The sequence below is a fragment of the Gracilinanus agilis genome, chromosome 5 (genome assembly GCF_016433145.1).
Source record: "Gracilinanus agilis isolate LMUSP501 chromosome 5, AgileGrace, whole genome shotgun sequence".
Lineage (NCBI taxonomy): Eukaryota > Metazoa > Chordata > Mammalia > Didelphimorphia > Didelphidae > Gracilinanus > Gracilinanus agilis.
In genome coordinates, this window is record NC_058134.1 from 216,609,131 (window position 1) to 216,629,172 (window position 20,042).

Genomic DNA, 20,042 nt, shown 5'->3' on the forward strand with positions numbered 1-20,042 from the left:
CTCATACAGCCTGCCCGGTACCCTGGTCTAGGGACGGGGCTAGAGGACAGACGGATACTCCCCTGATGGGAAGTGAGGGATGGAGCCACTGAGGAGGAGAACAAGGGGTCTTTGTGAGCTTGGTGGGAAGATTCTTCCCTCTGCCTGGGGGCTAAGGGCCTGGTCCTTAGGGATGGGCTGTGTGGTTGGTCGGATGCCCCTGCCCTAGCTGGGCTTGTGCCCAGGGCCCAGGGTTGGTAGGATCTCAGAGCCCTGGGCCCAAAGGAGGCCATTCCAAGAAGGTGCTGGCAAAATCAGAGGGTGCCTTTGGGCCTGTAAATGATGGTGAACGCTTTGGTGATGAACTAATCTGGGATCCGAGCAGGAGGCAGGATCCCAGAATGCCAGAGCTGGAAGCAACCTCAGCACTGATCTAGCCCAACCCTTGGACAGGTATTGATCTGGTCATATACCTGGCTTTGTTTACCTACCCGGTGCCTTCAGTACCTTAATATAGACAAGGCTTTGATTCAATCCATTTGGAATTGTGCCTATGGAATAAAATCCTAAGTCATTAAAGAATCCAAGGGCATAGCCGGTTGCCCAGCCTCTGCTTGTAGACCTCCAAGGATGGGGAACTCATTACGACTCAAGCAGCCAACATTGAGCTAAAATCCTTTTCTTCCTTTTTTTTTTTTTTTTTTTTAAAAAAACCCTTAACTTCCATCTTAGAATCAATACTGTGTATCAATTCCAAGATTTGCTCTCCAGAAGAGCAGTAGAAGTTAGGCCATGGGGGCTAAGTGACTTGCCCAGGGTCACAAAGGTAGGAAGTGTCTGATATTGGATTTGAACCCAGGATTTCCTGACTCTTCCACTTATTGCCTGTGTGATCTGAGGCAAATCACTTTATCAATTGAGGCTTGGTTTTCCTCATCTCTAAAATGAGGGGGGTGGATGTAGTGGTGTCTGAGACCCTTTCTAACTCTGAAATCTGTGGTCAGTCCTGATATGACATGGTCTCCAGGCCTCTCATCATCAGGGAAAGAGTATCCCCTAATCTAATGAAACATCAATGCCTGTAGGGAAATCAGTCCATATTACCTAGGCCGGCCTCCTCTCCTTCTCTGTCCAGTATGTCAAGGAGCTAGGATTTTGTTGCTACTCCCTCCACAAGTGCAGATTGCAACCCATCGAGCACTTAGCAGAAAAATCTTAGGGAGCTGCTCAGGTTTACACGATTTGCCCAAGGTCCCACAGCTAGTGACAAATGTGGGACTTGAAGCTAGAGTTTCCCAACTATCAGCCCAGGCCTTTATCCATTAGACCATACTGCCTCTCATTCTCCCCCTTTTCAGTGCTAGAATGCCCAGAATTCTTTGGTATGGTTTTTCTTTTTTTTTTTTTAAACCCTTATTTTCCATTTTAGAATTAATACTGTATATTGATTCCAGGCAGAAGAGCAGTAAGGGTTAAGTGAAGGGGTTAAGTGACTTGACCAGGGTCACACAGCTAGTAAGTGTCTAAAGCCAGATTTGTTTGGCATAATTTGTCTTATAGACTTTCTCATAGTTGTGACTCCTATTGGCCCTTTTATTGACTTCTCTTTCACCTGAATCCTCCCTTGCAGAAAGTACCACGGGGACTCTGGCCATTCCCTGACTTGAAATATGTGGCCAAGTGTGCCCATCCAGTGCCTTCGTCAAACTTGGAGATGAACAAGGCTTTGGTTCCTATTTGGAATTGTGCCTGTGGAGTAAAGTCCTAAGAAACCATGAAAGGATCCAAGGACATGGCCAACTTTATGGCTCTATGCTGACAGTTAGGGCTAGGACTTGGGGGATAGTTACTTCCTCCTTTAGTCCTGAGTTTCTTCATCTGAAAAATGGTGGTTTTATGAATTTGTCTTTGAAATCCCTCTGAATTGGAATGTTCTTTTGTTCTAACATTCCCTGTTCTAAGGCCCCTCCAAGCTCTGACATTTTGTTCTAAGGCCCCTCCAAGCTCCAACGTTCCCTGTTCTAAGGTTCTTCTCAGCTTTGACATTCCCTGGCCAGCTTGGACATTCCATGATCTTGGGTCCTTCCCAGTACCAACATTCCATGTTCTAAGACCCTTCCCAACTCCTGCATCCCCTGTTCTAAGATCCCCCTCCCGACTCTGACATTTCCCTCACATGCCCCAAACTTGATCTCTCTGTGACTAAGACTTGAATCTCCACGATGGCCTCCAGAAGGGGCCCTTGCACTAAGCTGTTCTCTCACCGTGCATGGCAGGGCACCCCCAGGTATATCTATATGCATGAGGAGAAAAAGTGACATTCATTGGCCTTTTCCATTCAGGTGCAGACTTTCCATGGAGACCTCCTGCAGCACATGGAGAAGAACACCAAGCTGGACATGCAGTTTATCAAAGTGAGCCCGGCCCCAGCGCCTCCCTGCCCCCTGCACACACCTCTGGGAAGTGTGGGGTGGGCAGCCCCTCATGTTCAGCTTCCCCTCTAGCCCGTTCTCTCTGCTGCTTTCTCTAACCCTAATGGTCTTCCCATTCTGCTTCTTCTTCTAGGGGAAAAGAGAGAGAGATTCTTTAGTGAACTTTTCCCACCCAGGTTCCCCAAAAGTATGGAAACAAATTGAGTTCTATCCTCTTTGCAGTGGCCTTGCCATAGGATTGGAGAGAAATCATAATTAGGAAGGCAGCATGTTGTAGTGAAAAGAACCCTGGACCATGGAGCTGGGTTCAAATTCTGATTCTGACAGAGACTATGTGGCTTTGGAAAAGTCTTTTTACCTCCCTAAGCCTCAGTTTCCCTATTTGTTAAATAGGAATAAACATGTCTGGAGAACCCAGCTAACAGGGTTGTTGAGATAGCCAAACAAGATGACGTTTTCAGTGTCTTTTGTAAACCTTAAAGTTGGCGTGTTTACTTCCTTTACTGTTCACAAAGCTCTTTCCCACATTATCCTTTGGATCTCAGTTTCCTCATCTGTAAAATGAGGCAGCTGTACTAGAAGATACCTAAGGTTCCCTTCCAGCTTTAAATCACTGACCTTGTGATAATCACAACAATCCTAGAAGGAAGGCAAGGCAAGGCAAGGCAAGGATATCTCTTCCTATTTGAGAGATGAGTTTAAGGAGGACCAAAAAGAGGAAATCACTTACCAAAAGTCATTCAGTTCTTTCTCCTGGTGAAGCCAGGACTCAAATCTAGGTCTGCTGACTTCTGGTATGGGGCTCTTTCTAGAGCGTCTCATTGCTATGGGTGTCCTCCTTTCCTTCTCCCACCATCTCAAACTTTCTAGGACAGCCGCCAACACTATGAGATAGAATATCGACATCGTGCTGCCAATCTAGAGAAATGTATGTCGGAGCTATGGCGGATGGAGAGGAAGAGGGACAAGAACACCCGGGAAATGAAGGTGAGTGTGCAGGCAGAGGGGAAAGACTAGATTCCTTCAGGAGCTCAGCCCTCACCCTGGATGCCAGTTCAACATGACTGAAGTCAGTCACACCTATAACTCTCCTCTCACACATTTTAATCTGCCAGAGAGAGCTGTGGGGGGCAGGAACTAGACCTGGCTTCAAGAAGACCTAAGTTCAAATCCTGCCTCAAAGATTAACTAGCTGAATGACCCCAGGAAAGGTCCTTAAACTCTCTGAGCTTCCATTTCATCTCTATAAAATGAAGAGGCTTAGATTTGATGGCCTCTGAGCACCTTTCTGCCTCCAAATCTTTGGTTCTTCCCAGGGGACCAGGTCCTGCTTCCCATCCCTTCTGTGTGGCTCTATGAAAAGTTCATCCACGAGAATCTGAAGGTGATGTGCTCTAGAAGCAGAAGGGTCCTCAGAGGGAGGCAGATTCTCAGTGAGAGCCTTCTGTGTGCTGGGCTCTACACCTGGCAGCTGCCTGGGAAAAGGGTTGGGAGGCTGGTCTCTGGGGGCTCACCAGACTCTACCTGGGGAGCTACCAGAAAAATCCTCCTCATAAACAGACCTCTGTCAGGGAAGACTTCACGGAGGAGATGGGACTTCCTAATAATAGGAATTACTATGTACTAATCCCTATCCTGATAATCACTTCATAATTATAGAACTAAAATTAGTATAATATTGTGGTTTGCAAAACTCTTTACGGATGTTATCTCACTTGGTGATCACAGTCATGCTGGGAGCTAGCTTCTATTATTGTCCCCATTTTACAGATAAGGAAATGGAGGCTGACTTGGCCAGGGCCCCCCAGCTAGTATGTAGGACTTGAATTCAGGCACTAAAAGGATTCCTCCCAGTGGAAAGGCAGAAGGAAAACATATGACTTATCACTTGTTTATATGGCTACATGATTTGGGGTTTTAGTTTTAAAAGATTGCTCCATAGCAAAAATAAAGAATATGGAAATAAGTTTGGAGTGATAATATGTATAACCCAGAGGAATTGCTTGTCAGCTCCGGGATGGGGGGAGGGAAGAGAGGAGGAAGAGAATGTGGATCATGGAACCATGAAAAAATACTTAAAAATCAGTACATTTACAAAATAAAAATGAAAAGAGTCCTCCTGAGGAATTATATAATATAATGTAATAATATAATGAATACAATATATAAAAAATGAAGGAAGTCTTTCCTTTCTTGGGACTTTTGGGAGCTGAGTCTTCCCCGGTGATGGAGGTGTTGGTGGGAGAATTAAAATGACGGGTCAAATGAAATACGAAGGGAGCGCAAGAGAGATCCCCGTAACATGTCAAACTTAGGTTCTGAAATCAGCTTCATGAGCACCAAATGTTGGGGTCGGACAGTCTGGGCAGAGGACGCATTTGCTAAGGACTAAGTAACTCTGTGCTGAGTTCTGGAAGGACCATGGCAAATGTGTAAATAGGATTTTGTCCCCTTGGACTTCATCTCCCAGAATTCCTTTCCTCTCCCCCCCCCCCCCCCCAGGGCGCATCCTCACGTTTTGTTTATAAGTTGACCGTAATCCCACCTTTTTGCACTCTTCTCTCACCACCGTGGCTGGGTTAGCTCTCTTTTTACTCTAGCTTTTTATTTTCCTTTACTTCAAGTTATTATGAATAAGTCTTATTAAATATAATATATTTATATATAAGATATAAGAAATATAAAATAAAAAATAGAATAATCTATAAATATACTTGGAGATATTGTATATTAATTTTTAGGCTTACACAAGCAAGGCCGCCCCTGCCTTTGAGGGGCTCACATGGGCAAAGGGGGATTCGGGATGGGGTTGAGTTTAGCTCCCTGTGAGGGAGCTTGTTGGTGTTAAGTGCAATCTGTGAGTGGCAAGAGCCAAGGAAACAATATCCTGCTGGCTGCTGCCAAGATCAGGTCCAGGAAAAGACTGTGTCCCATTCTGGGTGCCATGTTTTGGGAGGGGCATGGATATCCCAAGCAAGGCGCTCAGGCTGGAGGCAGACTTTGAGATCACACGTTGGGGAAGATCCGGGAAGGCCTGGAAAAGAGAAACCCTTGGCGGTGGGGGGACAGGACAGTCTCTTCTTGGAAGTGGAGGGCTGTCTTGCCAAAGAGGGGTTGGGTTTGTTTTGGTTGGCCCCAGGGGGAGGAAAGGATGGAAATGTCTCTGAGGCCAAGGCCAAGGCCCTTCCTAATCATTCAGGAGGTCTCAGAGAGGGATCGATCGGCTGCGGGCCTCTATCTCATAGGTAGATAGTTGTTTGCCTGTTGGGTCACCCCTTAGATTTCAGGGTTCCCGAGGGCAGGAGCTGTTTTTTCTTTCTTTGTATCCCCAGCTTAGAGTATAATAAGTGCCTAATAAACGTGCTCCCGTTTGTTGACTAGTGAGTTCCCCGTCCATCTCTGGAGGCCTTCCGGGACCCTGACTGTACAAAAGGAGCTTCTGGGATTCTGGGAGGCAGGACACCTGAACACCAGTCTGGTGGAGGCCCGCCTCTCATCTTCTGTCCCTCTCTAGGAGAGTGTGAACAGGCTGCACGCCCAGATGCAGGCCTTCGTCTCCGAGAGCCAGAGAGCCGCCGAGCTGGAGGAGAAGAGGCGCTATCGGTTCCTGGCCGAGAAGCACCTGCTGTTCTCCAACACCTTCCTGCAGTTCTTTGGCCGGGTGAGCCGAGGGTCTGGGCTGGGGAGGTGGGCTTGGGAGCGTCTCGCCTTCTCCAAGCTTAGCTCCAGAAATCCTAGGAATAGGCATGTAGGGACCTCAGAGATCCCCAGGCTCTACTCCATTTTACAGACGAGGAAGCTGAGGCCCATCTAGTTTTATGTTATTCCCCCTCATTAGGAGATGCTCTTTTTGAGGGTTGGGGCTGCACTGGGCCTCTAGTAGTACACACAGAGTAAATGCTTATTCCATGATGCATGGATCAGAGAAGTCAAGGGATTTCTCTACGGTCACAGAGCCATCATAAGAGCTGGTGTTTCTCAATGTCTGCACCAAGATCTGCAAAGTACTTTGTCAGGTGGGAGCCTCGCCATGGTCCAATGAGACTACTATGACAGTTATCCCAATTTTGTTGTCTTTCAGTTGTGTTTAGTCACGTTGGACTCTTCCTGACCCCATTTAGGGTTTTCTTTTTTTCTTTTTTTTGACAGATCTGTAGTTTATTTATTTTTAATTATTTTTTTTATTTAGAATATTTTTCCATGGTTCCATGATTCATGTTCTTTCCCTCTCCCCAAAACTTCCCCCCCCCATAGCCAACATGCAATTCCACTGGGTTTTTCTTTTTAAAACCCTTACCTTCTGTCTTGGAGTCAATACTGAGTATTGGCTTCAAGGCAGAAGAGTGGTAAGGGTAGGCAATGGGGGTCAAGTGACTTGCCCAGGGTCACACAGCTGGGAAGTGTCTGAAGCCATATTTGAACCCAGGACCTCCCATCTCTAGGCCTGGTTTTCAATCCACTGAGCTACCCAGCTGCCCCTCCACTGGGTTTTACATGTATCATTGATCAAGATCAGTTTCCATATTATTGATATTTGCATTAGGGTGTCCCCATCAACCCATGTGATCAGGCAGTTGTTTTTCTTCTGTGTTTCTACTCCTCTAGTTCTTCCTCTGGATGTGGGTAGCATCTTTCTCATAAGTCCCTCAGAGTTGTCCTGGGTCATTGCATTACTGCTAGTAGAGAAGTCCATTATATTTGATTGTGCTACAGTGTGTCCGTCTCTGTGTATGAGGTTCTCCTGGTTCTGCTCCTTTCACTCTGCATCAATTCCTGGAGATCTTTCCAGTTCACATGGAATTCCTCCAGTTCATTATTCCTTTGAGCACATTATTCCATCACCAACAGATACCACAGTTTGTTCAGCCATTCCCCAACATAGGGACACCCCTCATTTTCCAATTTTTTGCCACCACAAAGAGCGTGGCTGTAAATATTTTTGTATAAGTCTTTTTCCCATTTAGGGTTTTCTTGACAAAGATATAGGAAAGGTTTGCCATTTCCTCCTCCAGCTCATTTGACAGATGAGAAACTGAGGCAAACAGGATGATGAGACTTGCCCAGGGTCACACATCGAGTAAGTGTCCGAGGCCACATTTGAACCCAGGACCTCCCATCTTTAGGCCTGGCTCTATCCATTGAACCACCCAACTGCCCTCCAAATTTTTTTCGATGGAAACAAGTAATAGCTAGTCAAACTGGAAGAGACCCCTTAAAGGGTTGAAGTGACACATATCTGTATTTTATATATGTCATATGTATATACAGAGCAAATTTTTATCTGAATGAGATATATGTGTGAGCACATATACACACATATATGTTCTACTTATACATGTGTCATGTGTAGGTATATAATCAGTATCCATAACATGTATTATGTGTATGTCCTTTATATATGTGTATATCAATGAATAGACAAGGCTTTCCCTTTGGGAGGGGCCAGTATATTTGTTAGATCCTGAGTTTTCCACAATGTCTGAATTGAGATGTTGTTGTAGAATCCAGATGGAGGCCAGGGCATGACCTGAAGGGTTACCAAAGGCACTAGAGCCTACAATTTGTGGGAAAGAAGTAGAGAATGAAGGCCATCGGTTGTGCTCATTTTTATTTCAAGCAAGAGGAAAAAGACAGTTTTCATGTGGAAGTAATTAAGTGAGTGCATAGACTCCCAGACTGAGGGGTCTACAGAGGCATCTCTTCTGTTTCCATCTTTTACCTATGAGGAAACTGAGGCCCAGAGAGGAGGAGCTACTTGCTTAAGGTCACATTGGTAGTAAGTGGCAGAGCTTGGATTAGAACTTGCATCTTGGGGCTCTAAGTTCAGCTGTCTATGATATATGACTGGCTAGGAAATGCCAGAGCCAGCACTTGAACTCAGGTCTTTTCATGCAGAATCCAGAGCTCTTTCTAATGAGCCAAGTTCCTCCCTCCCTCACTCCCTTCCTCCTTCTTTTCTTCCTTCTTCCTTTTCTTCCTCAGATAGATATGTAGATACCTACATATCTATCTATCCATCTATTGATCTATCTGTCTGCCTATCTATCTGTCTATCCATCTATCCCTATATCCATTCATCTTTATCTACCTACCTACCCACCAACCTATTCATCTCTATCCATCCATCTCTATCTATCTATCTATCTATCTATCTACCTATCTATTCATCCATCCACCCACCCATCCATCTATCCACCTGTCTACCTGTCTATATATTTATCCAACCATCAGTTGTAATGCAGGATTTATGCAAGATCTCATGAACATAAAGGAGGAAAGGTTTTTCGTGGTTAGAGATTCCTAGGGCAGGCGCTGATAGAGTTAGTACTTTGAGCTTTTCAATGGCATGGATATGCTCTTTAGTTAGCTTCAACAGTTCTGGAACTTCCTTCCTGGTTAGCTCTATCAGAGGTTTAGTGATGAGAGCATAACCTGGAATCCATTTCTACAGAAACTCGTTACTCCTGTGATTGCCCTGAGCTGCCTCTTAGTTCTAGGCAAGCTCAACCTCTGTATGTCTTGTGTTCTCTTCTGGGAAATCCTCCTGGAGCCCTTTTCCAAGATAAATCCCAAATATTCCACTTTTGATTTCACGAACTGAAGCTTGGGCTTGGAAATTTTATGGCCCCTCTTGCCTAGCTCTTTAATCAAGTGCACGCTGTCTCTATGACAGATTTCAGCAGATGGTGACATTAGCAGGATGTCATCAACATAATGCACCATCTTGCTGTCTTGGAAAGTGATCGACTCAAGGTCTCTTTGCAAGACTTGGCAGAAGACTGAGGCCGTATCCAAAAAATTTTGTGGCAAACGGGTCCATAGGATGGACTTGCCCTCCCAAGTAAAAGTGAATAGCTGCTGACTGTCTCTGTGCAGGGGAACAGAGAAATAGGCGGAGCAGAGGTCTATTACAGTAAACCAAGCAGCTTTGTGTGGTATAGCTGTTATGATCTGAGATGGACTAGGAACCACGGCATAGGTTTTCTGCACATGGTTATTAACAGCTCTAAGGTCTTGTACCAAACGCCATTAAGTCTTCCCATCAGGAGATAGTTTGGCTTTCTTCACAGGCATGATAGAGCTGTTGTACTGTGAGAAGCCATATCTTAAAATACCCTGCTGTAATAAACTCTCTATGATGGGTTTCACTCCCTCGATCGCCTCTCTACTTAGTTTAAACTGAGGAATTCGTGGTGGTAAGCCTTCTTTCATTTCTATTCTCACTGACTCAGCAGACAAAATTCTGCCCACCTCATTAGAATTTTTAGCCCATACATAATCAGGTATATCATCAGGAACCTGGTAGATGCTATCACTTTATTGGTAAGTTGATTCCTCACTATATGGCTCTAAAAACAAAATGGGATGGTGTTTCAGAGATCTCTTAGGTAGGTGGAGGTAGATCTGCCCATCCCGTTGGCATTGGATGGTGGCAGCTAATTTACACAAGAGATCTCGTCCAACAAGTTTCGAAGGACACGATAGCATTAATAAAAAGGTGTGTTCAAGAGTTAGAGGGCCCAATTTCACCATTTTGACTTTTAGCTTTGGGACTTGTTGAGCTATCCCTGAAGCACCTCTGACTCTCAAGCTACCCTGATATTTGCATCCTTCTGGAGCCTCATGTAGAACAGAAGCTGTTGCCCCAGTGTCAAGGAGGGCATCATAACAGACCCCCCTGATTTTCAAGCTAATAAGGGGTTCCCTGTTGCTACTGGACTTTACTGGGACTAAGGGCAATAAGGAATCCTCAGTTGTATCTGTGCACTTGGTTTGGATCCAGTTATGCATATGGTCTTGTGCAAGCACTTCTTCAAGTCTTGTATGGTCACTGTGAGCTAAATCAGAACTTCCTGCAGCACAAACAGGCAAGTTTTGACTGGGAGATTCAATACAGAATGTTGGCTTAGAGAGCAGGCACTCTCACTCAGAGTTGGAGAGTAAGTAACCGTGGTTACCAGGCTGAGTTCTGCAGAGCCCATGGAACTTTCATGTTGGCTCTGACTAAGGGCTATAGAAGTGGAGGTTTGACTTGTTTCTCCATCCACTTTGTTGTCTTGCGAACTACAAACCCCCAGATCAGGAGTTTTCCCATCAGTTGCTTCAGAGAATGTTTGATAGACAATTTCTATTCCCTTCAACACCTCTGGTACAACTCCCAACTCAGAGGCTGTCTGAAGTTCACTATCTATCCCTCCAGTCTGTGTGGCTGAAGTCAATTGATTTGTGTCTCCAACTACTGAGCAGACTTCAGTGATGTGGTTATTGAACACGCTAGCTACTGGAGATGACAGCTGATCACTCTCCCTTCCCCAAGCTTCTGGCTTAAATTCATCAGCTAAGGGGTTGAGAAAGCTAGATGTAGAATTCTCTGAGCAGCTGCCAGCAGCCAGCAACTCAGTGGACTGCACTGGCAAAGTCAAGCCTCTTCCAACATTCCGTTTGGATTGCTCTCTAACCTCATCCTGGGTTTTCATGCCTAAAGCAAGAGAATGGGTTTGGACATTGGGATTTGACTCCTCTAGGGTTACTAATGATACTCCTTCCTGAATACATTGTAAATCCCTGTCAGTTTGTTCTTTATCCAAGCTAACCTGTTGTTTTAAACTTGGAATAAAGAGAGGAGCTTGAGATTCTGATGACTCCAACCAAGATTGTAAAGCTTCTGAAGGCAAGCGGTTACAGATTCTTGGACAGTCCCTATGCTTCTCATCCAAGCCTTTTGTGGTGGAATGAGAAAGCAGATTCCTTTTATAGTCATCCTCAATTGTCCCATAAATCTCTTTGCACATTTGCGTTATGTCCTCCCATTCTTGGTCTTCTGCCACAGAAATATCATTGTATTCTGTGCAGCTTACTAGAGACATATGCTCTCCTGTGCCCAGTCTTTGAGAATCATCTACTACACCCAGATTAGTTATACACACATCCATGTCATTGCTATTAGTCAGTTCTGATCTTAAAACCTTGGTTCATAAGGACTTCGGAATCGCACTCTGTGCCAAGTATTTCTCCATTTGGTCAAGAGATAGAGACTGGCTATACCTCTTGCATGCATGATTGCAACATTGACTGTCATGCTTGGTGCCCTCAACCTTTATTGAACTGTTGGACCATTTTGAGTTATAGAAAGTAAAGTCCTATTTCCATTCCTAACTCTCTCTGGCATGGAGTTGTTGTTAGCCCTGCCAAATTCTGTCTGTTGCTTATATTTACATGTTATTACCATGTGACCTGCCTTGCCACACAGATAACACTTTGGAGAATAGGTTTTGGGCTTGGAGACACTAGCAGGCTGCCTGGACTGACTACATCCCCTGCTGGCCTGGAGGGCGAAGTTCTTAATTTCTTCGATTTCTTTCTCTTTCCTAGCCTGCTTTAAATGTCTTTTGAGGTCAGCTATTACTGAGTCCTTTTCTGAATCTGACTGTCTGGTTGTCCTGACTTCCTTTTGTTTTGAGTCATGTATGTAAGATGCATGCTGCCTGATGTCTTCTAGTGGCAATGATTCCCACTGAGGACAGTTCTGCCGGAAATAGTTCTGGACCGGCAATAAAGCACCCTTCACGAACTGCCTCCTGATATAATCAATGGTCTCTGGGGCATGCACATCTCTGAGACCTAATATTGTTTCAGCTGCCTCCATTACCCTGTCAAGGAAGCTGCTAGGGTGTTCTTACTCCCCCTGCCTCAGTTTCTCAAATTTCTGCCAGGAATTTGGTCTTTTGGCATGTAACTGTATTGCCTCGAGTAAATCTGTCCTGGATTGGACTAGGTATCTTATATTAGCGTGTGATGTCAACTCTAGGTCATGGTGGACCATGGGCCATGCAGTGAGATTGGGGTTCGAGCGAGTCTCTGCCAAAAATTTCTTTTTTTCAGAGAGTGAATAAAACTCCCCTAAAAGAAACTCTACGTTATCAAAACTGGGGTTAAAAAGTGTGAAGACACGCTTCATTTCTTTTATGCTCTTGAAAGGCTAGAGGAACTTCGGGAAACATCTCCTGAGTACTTCTAAATCATTAGGGGTAAAGGCCTTATACGATTTTAGGTGGACACTACTCTCCCCAGGTTGTAAAATGGTTCTGTCAACTATTGGGAGTACAGATACTGTGGTCTCAGTGCTTGGTTCTTTAGCCGGTGTCTGGGTGTCCTTAACAGCTTGTGTTTTTTTGCTTGAGTTGGTAGCACCTAAATATTTTGTTTCTACAATCTCCAATTGGAGAATTGTATATTCATCCAGTTCTTTCCCTTCCCTGATTTGTTTGAGGACTTGGTATAATAGCTTCATGTGTTCTACCAGTTCTAGGGAGACAGAGTCAGGTTTTGCATTAGAAATAGAGCCAAAAAGCAGCCAAAGATGTGAGAGGACCCTCTTCAGGACTATCAAGAATTGCACAATAACAAAAACCAGAGCCATAGCCGTAGGTATAAAACATATAAATTCTGCCAGTGTTATGGCACACCATTTGTAATAGTCATACAGTTCCAATATCTGGTGTATAAATTGAGGCACTTTGTGGAACCAAAAATCAATTTCTACCTGCATAAAAGACCAAAGAAGCATGGAGAAAATGGAGACTATAAACAACATCCTAGAAAAGCCCATTTTTAGTATCCTTTGTAGGTAATTAACCTAACTGTGCTCACCAAACTGTAATAGGTGGATAATGTGGCTAATAATGGAGGAGTTGGTGGTTCAAGTGAGTTACCTGGGCCTGGGAGCCTGTAACTACAGTGGCAGGTGATTTGAGACTGTCAGTGATGTGTAGCCTGAGCTGTGATGCTCAGTCTGTCTCCCTGTTACCTGTAGGCTCCTTTAAGGTGGAGAATGAGGGGCCCCTCCCTGCTGGAGTGAAAGCAGAACTCAACAGGAAGTGAAGCTCACACACTTCCTGGATACAATGGATGCCTGCCCAGTACTTCCTTTAAAATCAAGTGGTTGCTATTCTCCCCTCTCCTCAGCCCCTTGGCCCAAGATGATGTTATAACAATTAGAGAAACTCTTAGTTTCAGGCTAAGGGTTTTATTTTAACACGGAAGGGAAAATTGAGGTAAGAGGTTATAGGGCTCTTGAGAGGCTGTTGTTAGGGACTGGCAAGTGTTGGCTATGGACTTAGAAGGTAAGGCCAGGCTGAGGGAACCAGCCCTCAGCCAGAGGTAATTTGGCACTTCCCTGATTTTAATAATCCACCAGCTTAACAGAATAGTTGATGAATTGGTTTAGGGGTGTCCCTGTTGTTAGGCTACTCTAAGCTAAATCCTGCCCACTTTCCACAACCTAAACCTCCCTTCAACCTCCCAGGGTCCCCAAGGGGAAGTCAGGGATAGCTGGGTGTCTGGGTGAGGTCAAGGAAATCAGAACCCCAAGGTTGGTTCTGCAGGGGTTTTTATGGACCCAGCTCAAACTGTCAGCTCCTGGGACTGGCACCTGCCGGGCCAGGGTTCCATTCTCCTAACTGACAGGATTGCCTAGGGTAATTTTGCAAATGCAAGAGATCTTGCACAAATCCTGCATTACACCATCTATCTATAAATATCTTTCAATCTGTTCATCTTTCCATCTGTCCATCTCTCTGTTCATCCATCTATCCATTCATCTATCTTTCTGTCTCTCCATCTACCTATCTATTCATACATATATGCATGTATCTATCCATCTGTATATATCTTCATCCATCCATATATAGTCATCTGTCTATCTATTCATTCTTTTACCTACCCATCCATCTAGCTATCTGCCTTTCTGTTTATCTTTCCATCCTTCTACCTCTCTATTCATCCATCCATCCACCTCTCTCTTCTCTATATCTATCTTTCTATCGGTCTATCTATCCATTTGTCTGTCTGTTCATCCATCTTAATATCCAGCCATCTATCTATGTCTATCTATCTACCTCTCTATCCATGGTATATTTATAACCATCTCTCTATATTTACGTATCTTTTTATCTGTTCATCTACCTATGCAGCTGGCTATCTATCCATCTTTCTGTCCCTCCATGTATCTGTCTGCCCATTCATCCATCTGTCTATCTAGCTCCTCATCCTCGTGTGTGTGTGTGTGTGTGTGTGTGTGTGTGTGTGTGTGTGTGTTACATATATCTCACTTGGCCTCTGATGTTTCTTCCAACTCTGAACTTCTGAAAAATATCTGAAGAGAGCCGCCATGTTCCCCGGGCGTGGCTGTGAGCTTTGGATCCCCAGCTTCTTCTGTCACTTTCCAGTCTCTTCCTCCCCACTCTAGCTGCCCACTTCTGGGTCAGTGCCCTTCTTACAAGGGTAGTAAAGGCCAGAATGGAGCCCAGAGTGCCAGATGCAGTGCCATTATTCTTTTGTCCGCCAAGCTAACGATTTAGAATGGGGCCCAATGGACATCTCTTATATGAGGACTGGCACGTTTATCAACAGCCTGATGATCAGGTGATAATAGATCAGGTCCACAGAAGAGCTGCAGCCTTTGGCAGTGGAGGAACCGCCTGCACCCAAAATGTAAAGGGAAAAAAAAACCCATTTTGATAGCTCAGGTGAAGAGTAATGAAGGCATGAGGGAGAATTGTGAACATTGAGTGGAGAGAGATGGAATTGGCGGGAACTAGCAATGTGGGGATGGAGCATGTTGGGCAAGGGAGTGGGATGAGTCAAGGATCACCCTCACCTTGTGAGCCTGGCTGTCTGGAAGGAAGAATGAGGGTGGCCTCCCCAGAAACAGGGAGGCCAGGAAGAGAGGAGCAGAGGAATGAAATCAGCTTCCGGCATAGCAGGCTGGAAATGCTTATGGGATGGTCCTTGGGACCAGCACTCAGGAAAGCATGGACGTTGGATACGTCAGTGTGGGAGTCATTCTTATAGAGATTCAACCTGGCAATGTCTCTTACATCCAACCCCCTCACCCCAGTACAGCTCCTTGCTGCCTCCCCAACCCGAATGACTACAATGGCCTCATAAGGCAGTGTTCCCATCTGTTCTCTGGGTTATTTCCCAGCTTTATTACGCTATGATTGAAAAAAAGGATGCTTCTCATTTCTACCTTACAACATGAATTGTTTTCAGACTCTCATCTTCCATCTTAGAATCAATACTGAGTGTAGGTTCCAAGGCAGAAGAGCAGTAAGGGCTAGGTAATGGGGGTTAAGGGACTTGTCCAGGGTCATACAACTAGGAAGTATCCGAGGTCAAATTTGAACCCAGGACCTTCTGTGTTCAGGCCTGACTCTAGTCACTGAGCCACCTAGCCACCCCTTTCATGTTTACTTTTAATTTATTTATGGCTCAGCACATGGTCTATTTTTGTAAAGACAATCAGTCTATCTATTATCATTGTTAAGTGCCTACAGTTGCTAAGCACTGGGGGTATGAAGAGAAAATTAAATAGGGGGCAGCTGGGTGGTTCAATTCTAAGACAGAAGGTAAGGGTTTAAAAAAGAGAGAGAGAGAGAGAATGAAATAGCAGGAGCTCCCATTCTAATGGGGGACACTATATCCAAGACCAATACGAAGACCATCAAAGTCACTTTAGAGGGAAAACCATGAAGTTGGGCAGAGAACACCAGGAACATCCAAATGGAGGAAGGTGAGACTTGGCCTGAGTCTTGAAATAAGCCAGGGATTCCTAGAGATGGAAAGTCTCCTAGGAATGGCAGACAGTGACAGAATAGGGATGGACATAGAAGCCAAGGGAGAAGGGAATATCCAGGAGAGCTGGTCTACAGCAGAAGAGATCTTAGAACAGGGAATGTCAGAGCTGGAAGAAAGTTTAGAACATGGCATGTTGGAGCTAGAAGAGAGCTTAGAATATGGAATATTAGGGGTGGAAGGGAGATTAGAACCAGGAATATCAGGGAAGAAAGGTAGAACATGGCATATTAGAGCTAGAAACTTAGAACATGGAATATTAGAGGTGGAAGGGAGCTTAGAACCAGGAATATCAGAGCTGGAAGAAAGTTTAGAACATGCTGTGTTAAAGATAGAAGAGAGCTTAGAACATGGAACATTAGAGATGGAAGGGAGCTTAGAACAGGAGATATCAGAGGTGAGACAGTGCTTAAACAGGGATGGTCAGAACTGGGGAAGAAGCTTGGAAATCATCTAATCCTGCACCTTTTACTAATGAGCAAACTGAGGCTCACAGAGGGTTCCTGATTTATCTAAGGCCACTCCGTGAGGACCAAACTGAGCCAACATTTGAACACTTCCCTTCTCTCCTAGGCCCGGGGCCTCCTCCAGAACAGAGTACTCTTATGGAAGGAACAATCTGAAGCCAGTCGAAACCCATCTCGTGCCCACTCCCCGGGCTTGCTGGGCTCTAGTTTTGGGTCTTCCTACCCATCAGGCCGCCTGACCCCCACCCGCCTGGAGATGGTGAGCCCCTGGGAGCTAAGGGCGCCACCTTTCTCACCCCCCCTCTACCCGCCCCCTGTCTTAACTCCCTCTCCCTGGGACCTGAGGCCCCCAACCTGGACTATATTACCCCCTAGAACCTCAAGCTTCCGAGACACCCTGTCCTCCCCCTACCTCCCCCCTGGGGTCTCCCCCCCACCTCCTCTGTGGCTTGGGAGGAGGTTACTGAATCCCTATGGGGAGCCCTGGGATTGGGGGTGGGGGGCAGAATAGGGTGGGGGGCAGCCCTGCCTCTCCCCTCCCCTCCCCACCCTCCCCTGCCCATCTCCCCTCGCAGCCCCAGAGGTCTCTGGGAGACTTCAGCTCCCCCCGGAGCCGGCATAACTCCGGCTCCTATGGCCAGGAGCCCAGCGAGGGGAGACCCTTGTCCCAGCTGGAGTCGGATCGTATGTCCCTGCCCCGGATGCCATCTTCCAGTAAGTCACAGGACAATCCCTCCCCACTCAGAAGTTCCAGGAATAGTCCTTGTTCATCCCTCCCTGTACAACCTCCCTATTCAACACAGACTCTTACAGGGAGCCCTGCCTCTGCCCCAAAGAACAGTATTCTCCCTCCAGGAGAAATCTCCCTCCCTAAGACACCCCAGGAATATCTGTTAGAATTGGCAAGGACTTTAGAACAGGGGATGTCAGAGCTGGGATGGACCTTAGAACAGGGGATGTCAGAGCTGGGAGGGAGTTTAGAACAGGGGATGTCAGAGCTGGGAGAGAGCTTAGAACAGAGAATGTCAGAGCTGGGAGGGGGCTTAGAACAGGGAAGGTCAGAGCTGGGAGGGAGCTTAGAACAGAGAATGTCAGAGCTGGGAGGGGGCTTAGAACAGGGGATGTCAGAGCTGGGAGGGGGCTTAGAACAGGGGATGTCAGAGCTGGGAGGGGGCTTAGAACAGGGAATGTCTGAGGTAAGAAAAAGCTTAAAACAGAGGGCTGCCTAGCTAGAAGGGAGCTTGGAGCTCAGGAAATCAGTTCTAGGAGGGGACTGAGATCATAAATGCGAGTGTCAGAGCTAGAAGGCTCCTTAGAGATCTCTACTTAATCCCTCTTCCTTCCTCCCCCTTCCCCAAGTTACAGGCCAGAACCCCTCCCTCTTGGGGCCCCCTTGCCCCCCGGGGCTCTGCAGCAGCCTCTCCCCAGTACCCAGGGTCCTCATGCCAGCATCCATCCTACCCGTGTTAGTGCTGGGGATGACTGCTGCTGGCCTCCTCCATGGGGCCACATCTGGGCATTGTCACCATCCACGGAAGGCAGAGCTGCCACGAGAGGGATCTTGGTGATCTTTGTGCGAGAGCCGCAGCCCTGGTGCCTGGATTGACCCCTGTCTCCCTGGACAGCCTCCCTGTACAGCAGCAGTGCCCAGCGGTCACGTTCTAACTCATTTGGGGAGCGGCAAGGAGGCAGCAGGGTCCCCCATCGAGCTCAGGCACTGGTATCCCATTCGGATAGCACCAACCATACCCTGCTGCCCTTCTCAGCCGGTGACTTCATCCTGGTGCTGGTGCCTGAAGCCCAGAATGGCTGGTTGTATGGCAAGCTGGAAGGGTCATCAGCGTGAGTGGGGTCTTGGGGAGACACTGGGCATGAGAGTCCCTGCACCCAGGATCCTGGGGTCGGGGGGAAGCTCCGAGGCCACTAAACCCAGATCCTGCAGGGCCAGGCAAGGGGGGGTCAAGTGACTTGTTCAGGGCCACACAGCTAGGATGTGTCTGAGGCCAGATTTGAACCTAGGACCTCCCATCTCTGGGCCTGACATCCACTGAGCTACCCAGCTGCCCCCAGCTCCCTCATTTTTTTTTTTAACCCTTGTACTTCGGTGTATTGTCTCATAGGTGGAAGAGTGGTAAGGGTGGGCAATGGGGGTCAAGTGACTTGCCCAGGGAGACACAGCTGGGAAGTGGCTGAGGCCGGGTTTGAACCTAGGACCTCCCGTCTCTAGGCCCGACTCTCACTCCACTGAACTACCCAGCTGCCCCCTCCCTCATTTTTACAGTGAGGGAAATTGAGGCCCCTGAGGTGACTTACCCAATCCGGATTCCAGTTCCAGATCAGCCATTCAAAGCAATGTGACCTCTACAAATCACTTTTTCTCTTTGGGCCTCAGTTTCCCCATGTGTAAAATAAAGAGGTTGCACTGACTTGCTTTGAAGGCCCTCTAAGGCCATCATAGCTTGGGACTCTAGCAACCTCGTCTTTCCTTTCTGAACCCCCTTCGCTGCCCAGAGCTGGAGGCCATGAGAGGGTGGGGCTGAAGGAAGTGGGGGTGGTTACCTGGAGAAGAGAAGACTTCAGGGGACCACAGGCCTCCCTCCCAACCTCCCTCCCCAGGAGCGGCTGGTTCCCAGAGGCCTACGTGAAGGCTGTAGAAGATCTGCCTGTGAATGAGCTGCCCTCCAGGTAAAGCAGCCAAGGGAGCTCCCAGGGAAAGGAGACACAGCCTACCAGGGAGGGGAGAGCAGCCCCAGCCCTTTTAGCTCCTGAGAAGCTGGAACCCCCCGGCCCACCCCCATCCCCCAGCCTGCTCACCTTGCATTTTTTTAAAGACCCTCAATACTGGGGATGGGTTCCAAGGCAGAAGAGTGGTCAGGGCTAGGCATGGGGGGGTGGGGGTGGGGGTGTAAATGACTTGCCCAGGGCCACACAGCTAGGACGTGTCTGAGGCTAGATTGGAACCCAGGACCTCTTATCTCCAGGCCTGGCTGTCTATCCACTGAGTTACCCAGCTGCCCTCTCTTCTTGCATTTTAATTAACTCCCTGCTCCCCAAGTCAATGCCTCCAGCCCTCTGCCTCCAGTCAGGTGGGCTCAGGCACGTCTCCTCTGATGGGCTGTTGTGGGGTGCTTGGGGCCACTGCGGGGCAGCGTCTAAGCTCAGATTGCTCTCTCTGCTCAGGACCTACCCACTTCGGGGCACTCACAGCCTGGACAACCTCCTGGATCGCCCAGTAAACTCCTTAGCCTCCTCCGAGTACTGGGACAGCCACTCCCGCTCCCACACGCCCACCAGGACCACCAGCAGGGCGACGAGCCGAGCCCCCACTCCACCCCCGCTGCCCCCAGACAGCAGCCGCCGAAGCAGCATGGGCAGCATGGGTGTAGCCAGCGATGCCAAGGTGAGCTCCCCGTGCCCTGCCCTGTGCCACCAGAGAGCCTGGAGCGAGAGGCTGGCAGCCCAGGGCCGGTGCTGGCTCCACTGCTGACCAGGCTCTCTGCTCAGGGGCCCACAGTGCCCCTCCCACCTG

The 20,042-nt window shown here is 47.3% G+C and overlaps 1 protein-coding gene across 1 annotated transcript in view; it reads left to right on the plus strand.

The window, feature by feature from the left end:
• BAIAP2L2 (BAR/IMD domain containing adaptor protein 2 like 2) overlaps positions 1-20,042 on the plus strand; it is a 29,871-nt gene that overhangs the window by 8,485 nt on the left and 1,344 nt on the right. Inside the window, exons 5-12 of the mRNA XM_044677987.1 lie at positions 2,322-2,393; positions 3,282-3,398; positions 5,926-6,072; positions 16,620-16,772; positions 17,089-17,227; positions 18,139-18,355; positions 19,130-19,198; positions 19,694-19,913. Of these exons, the coding sequence (XP_044533922.1) occupies positions 2,322-2,393; positions 3,282-3,398; positions 5,926-6,072; positions 16,620-16,772; positions 17,089-17,227; positions 18,139-18,355; positions 19,130-19,198; positions 19,694-19,913 (1,134 nt within the window). The remainder of the gene's footprint in view (positions 1-2,321; positions 2,394-3,281; positions 3,399-5,925; positions 6,073-16,619; positions 16,773-17,088; positions 17,228-18,138; positions 18,356-19,129; positions 19,199-19,693; positions 19,914-20,042) is intronic.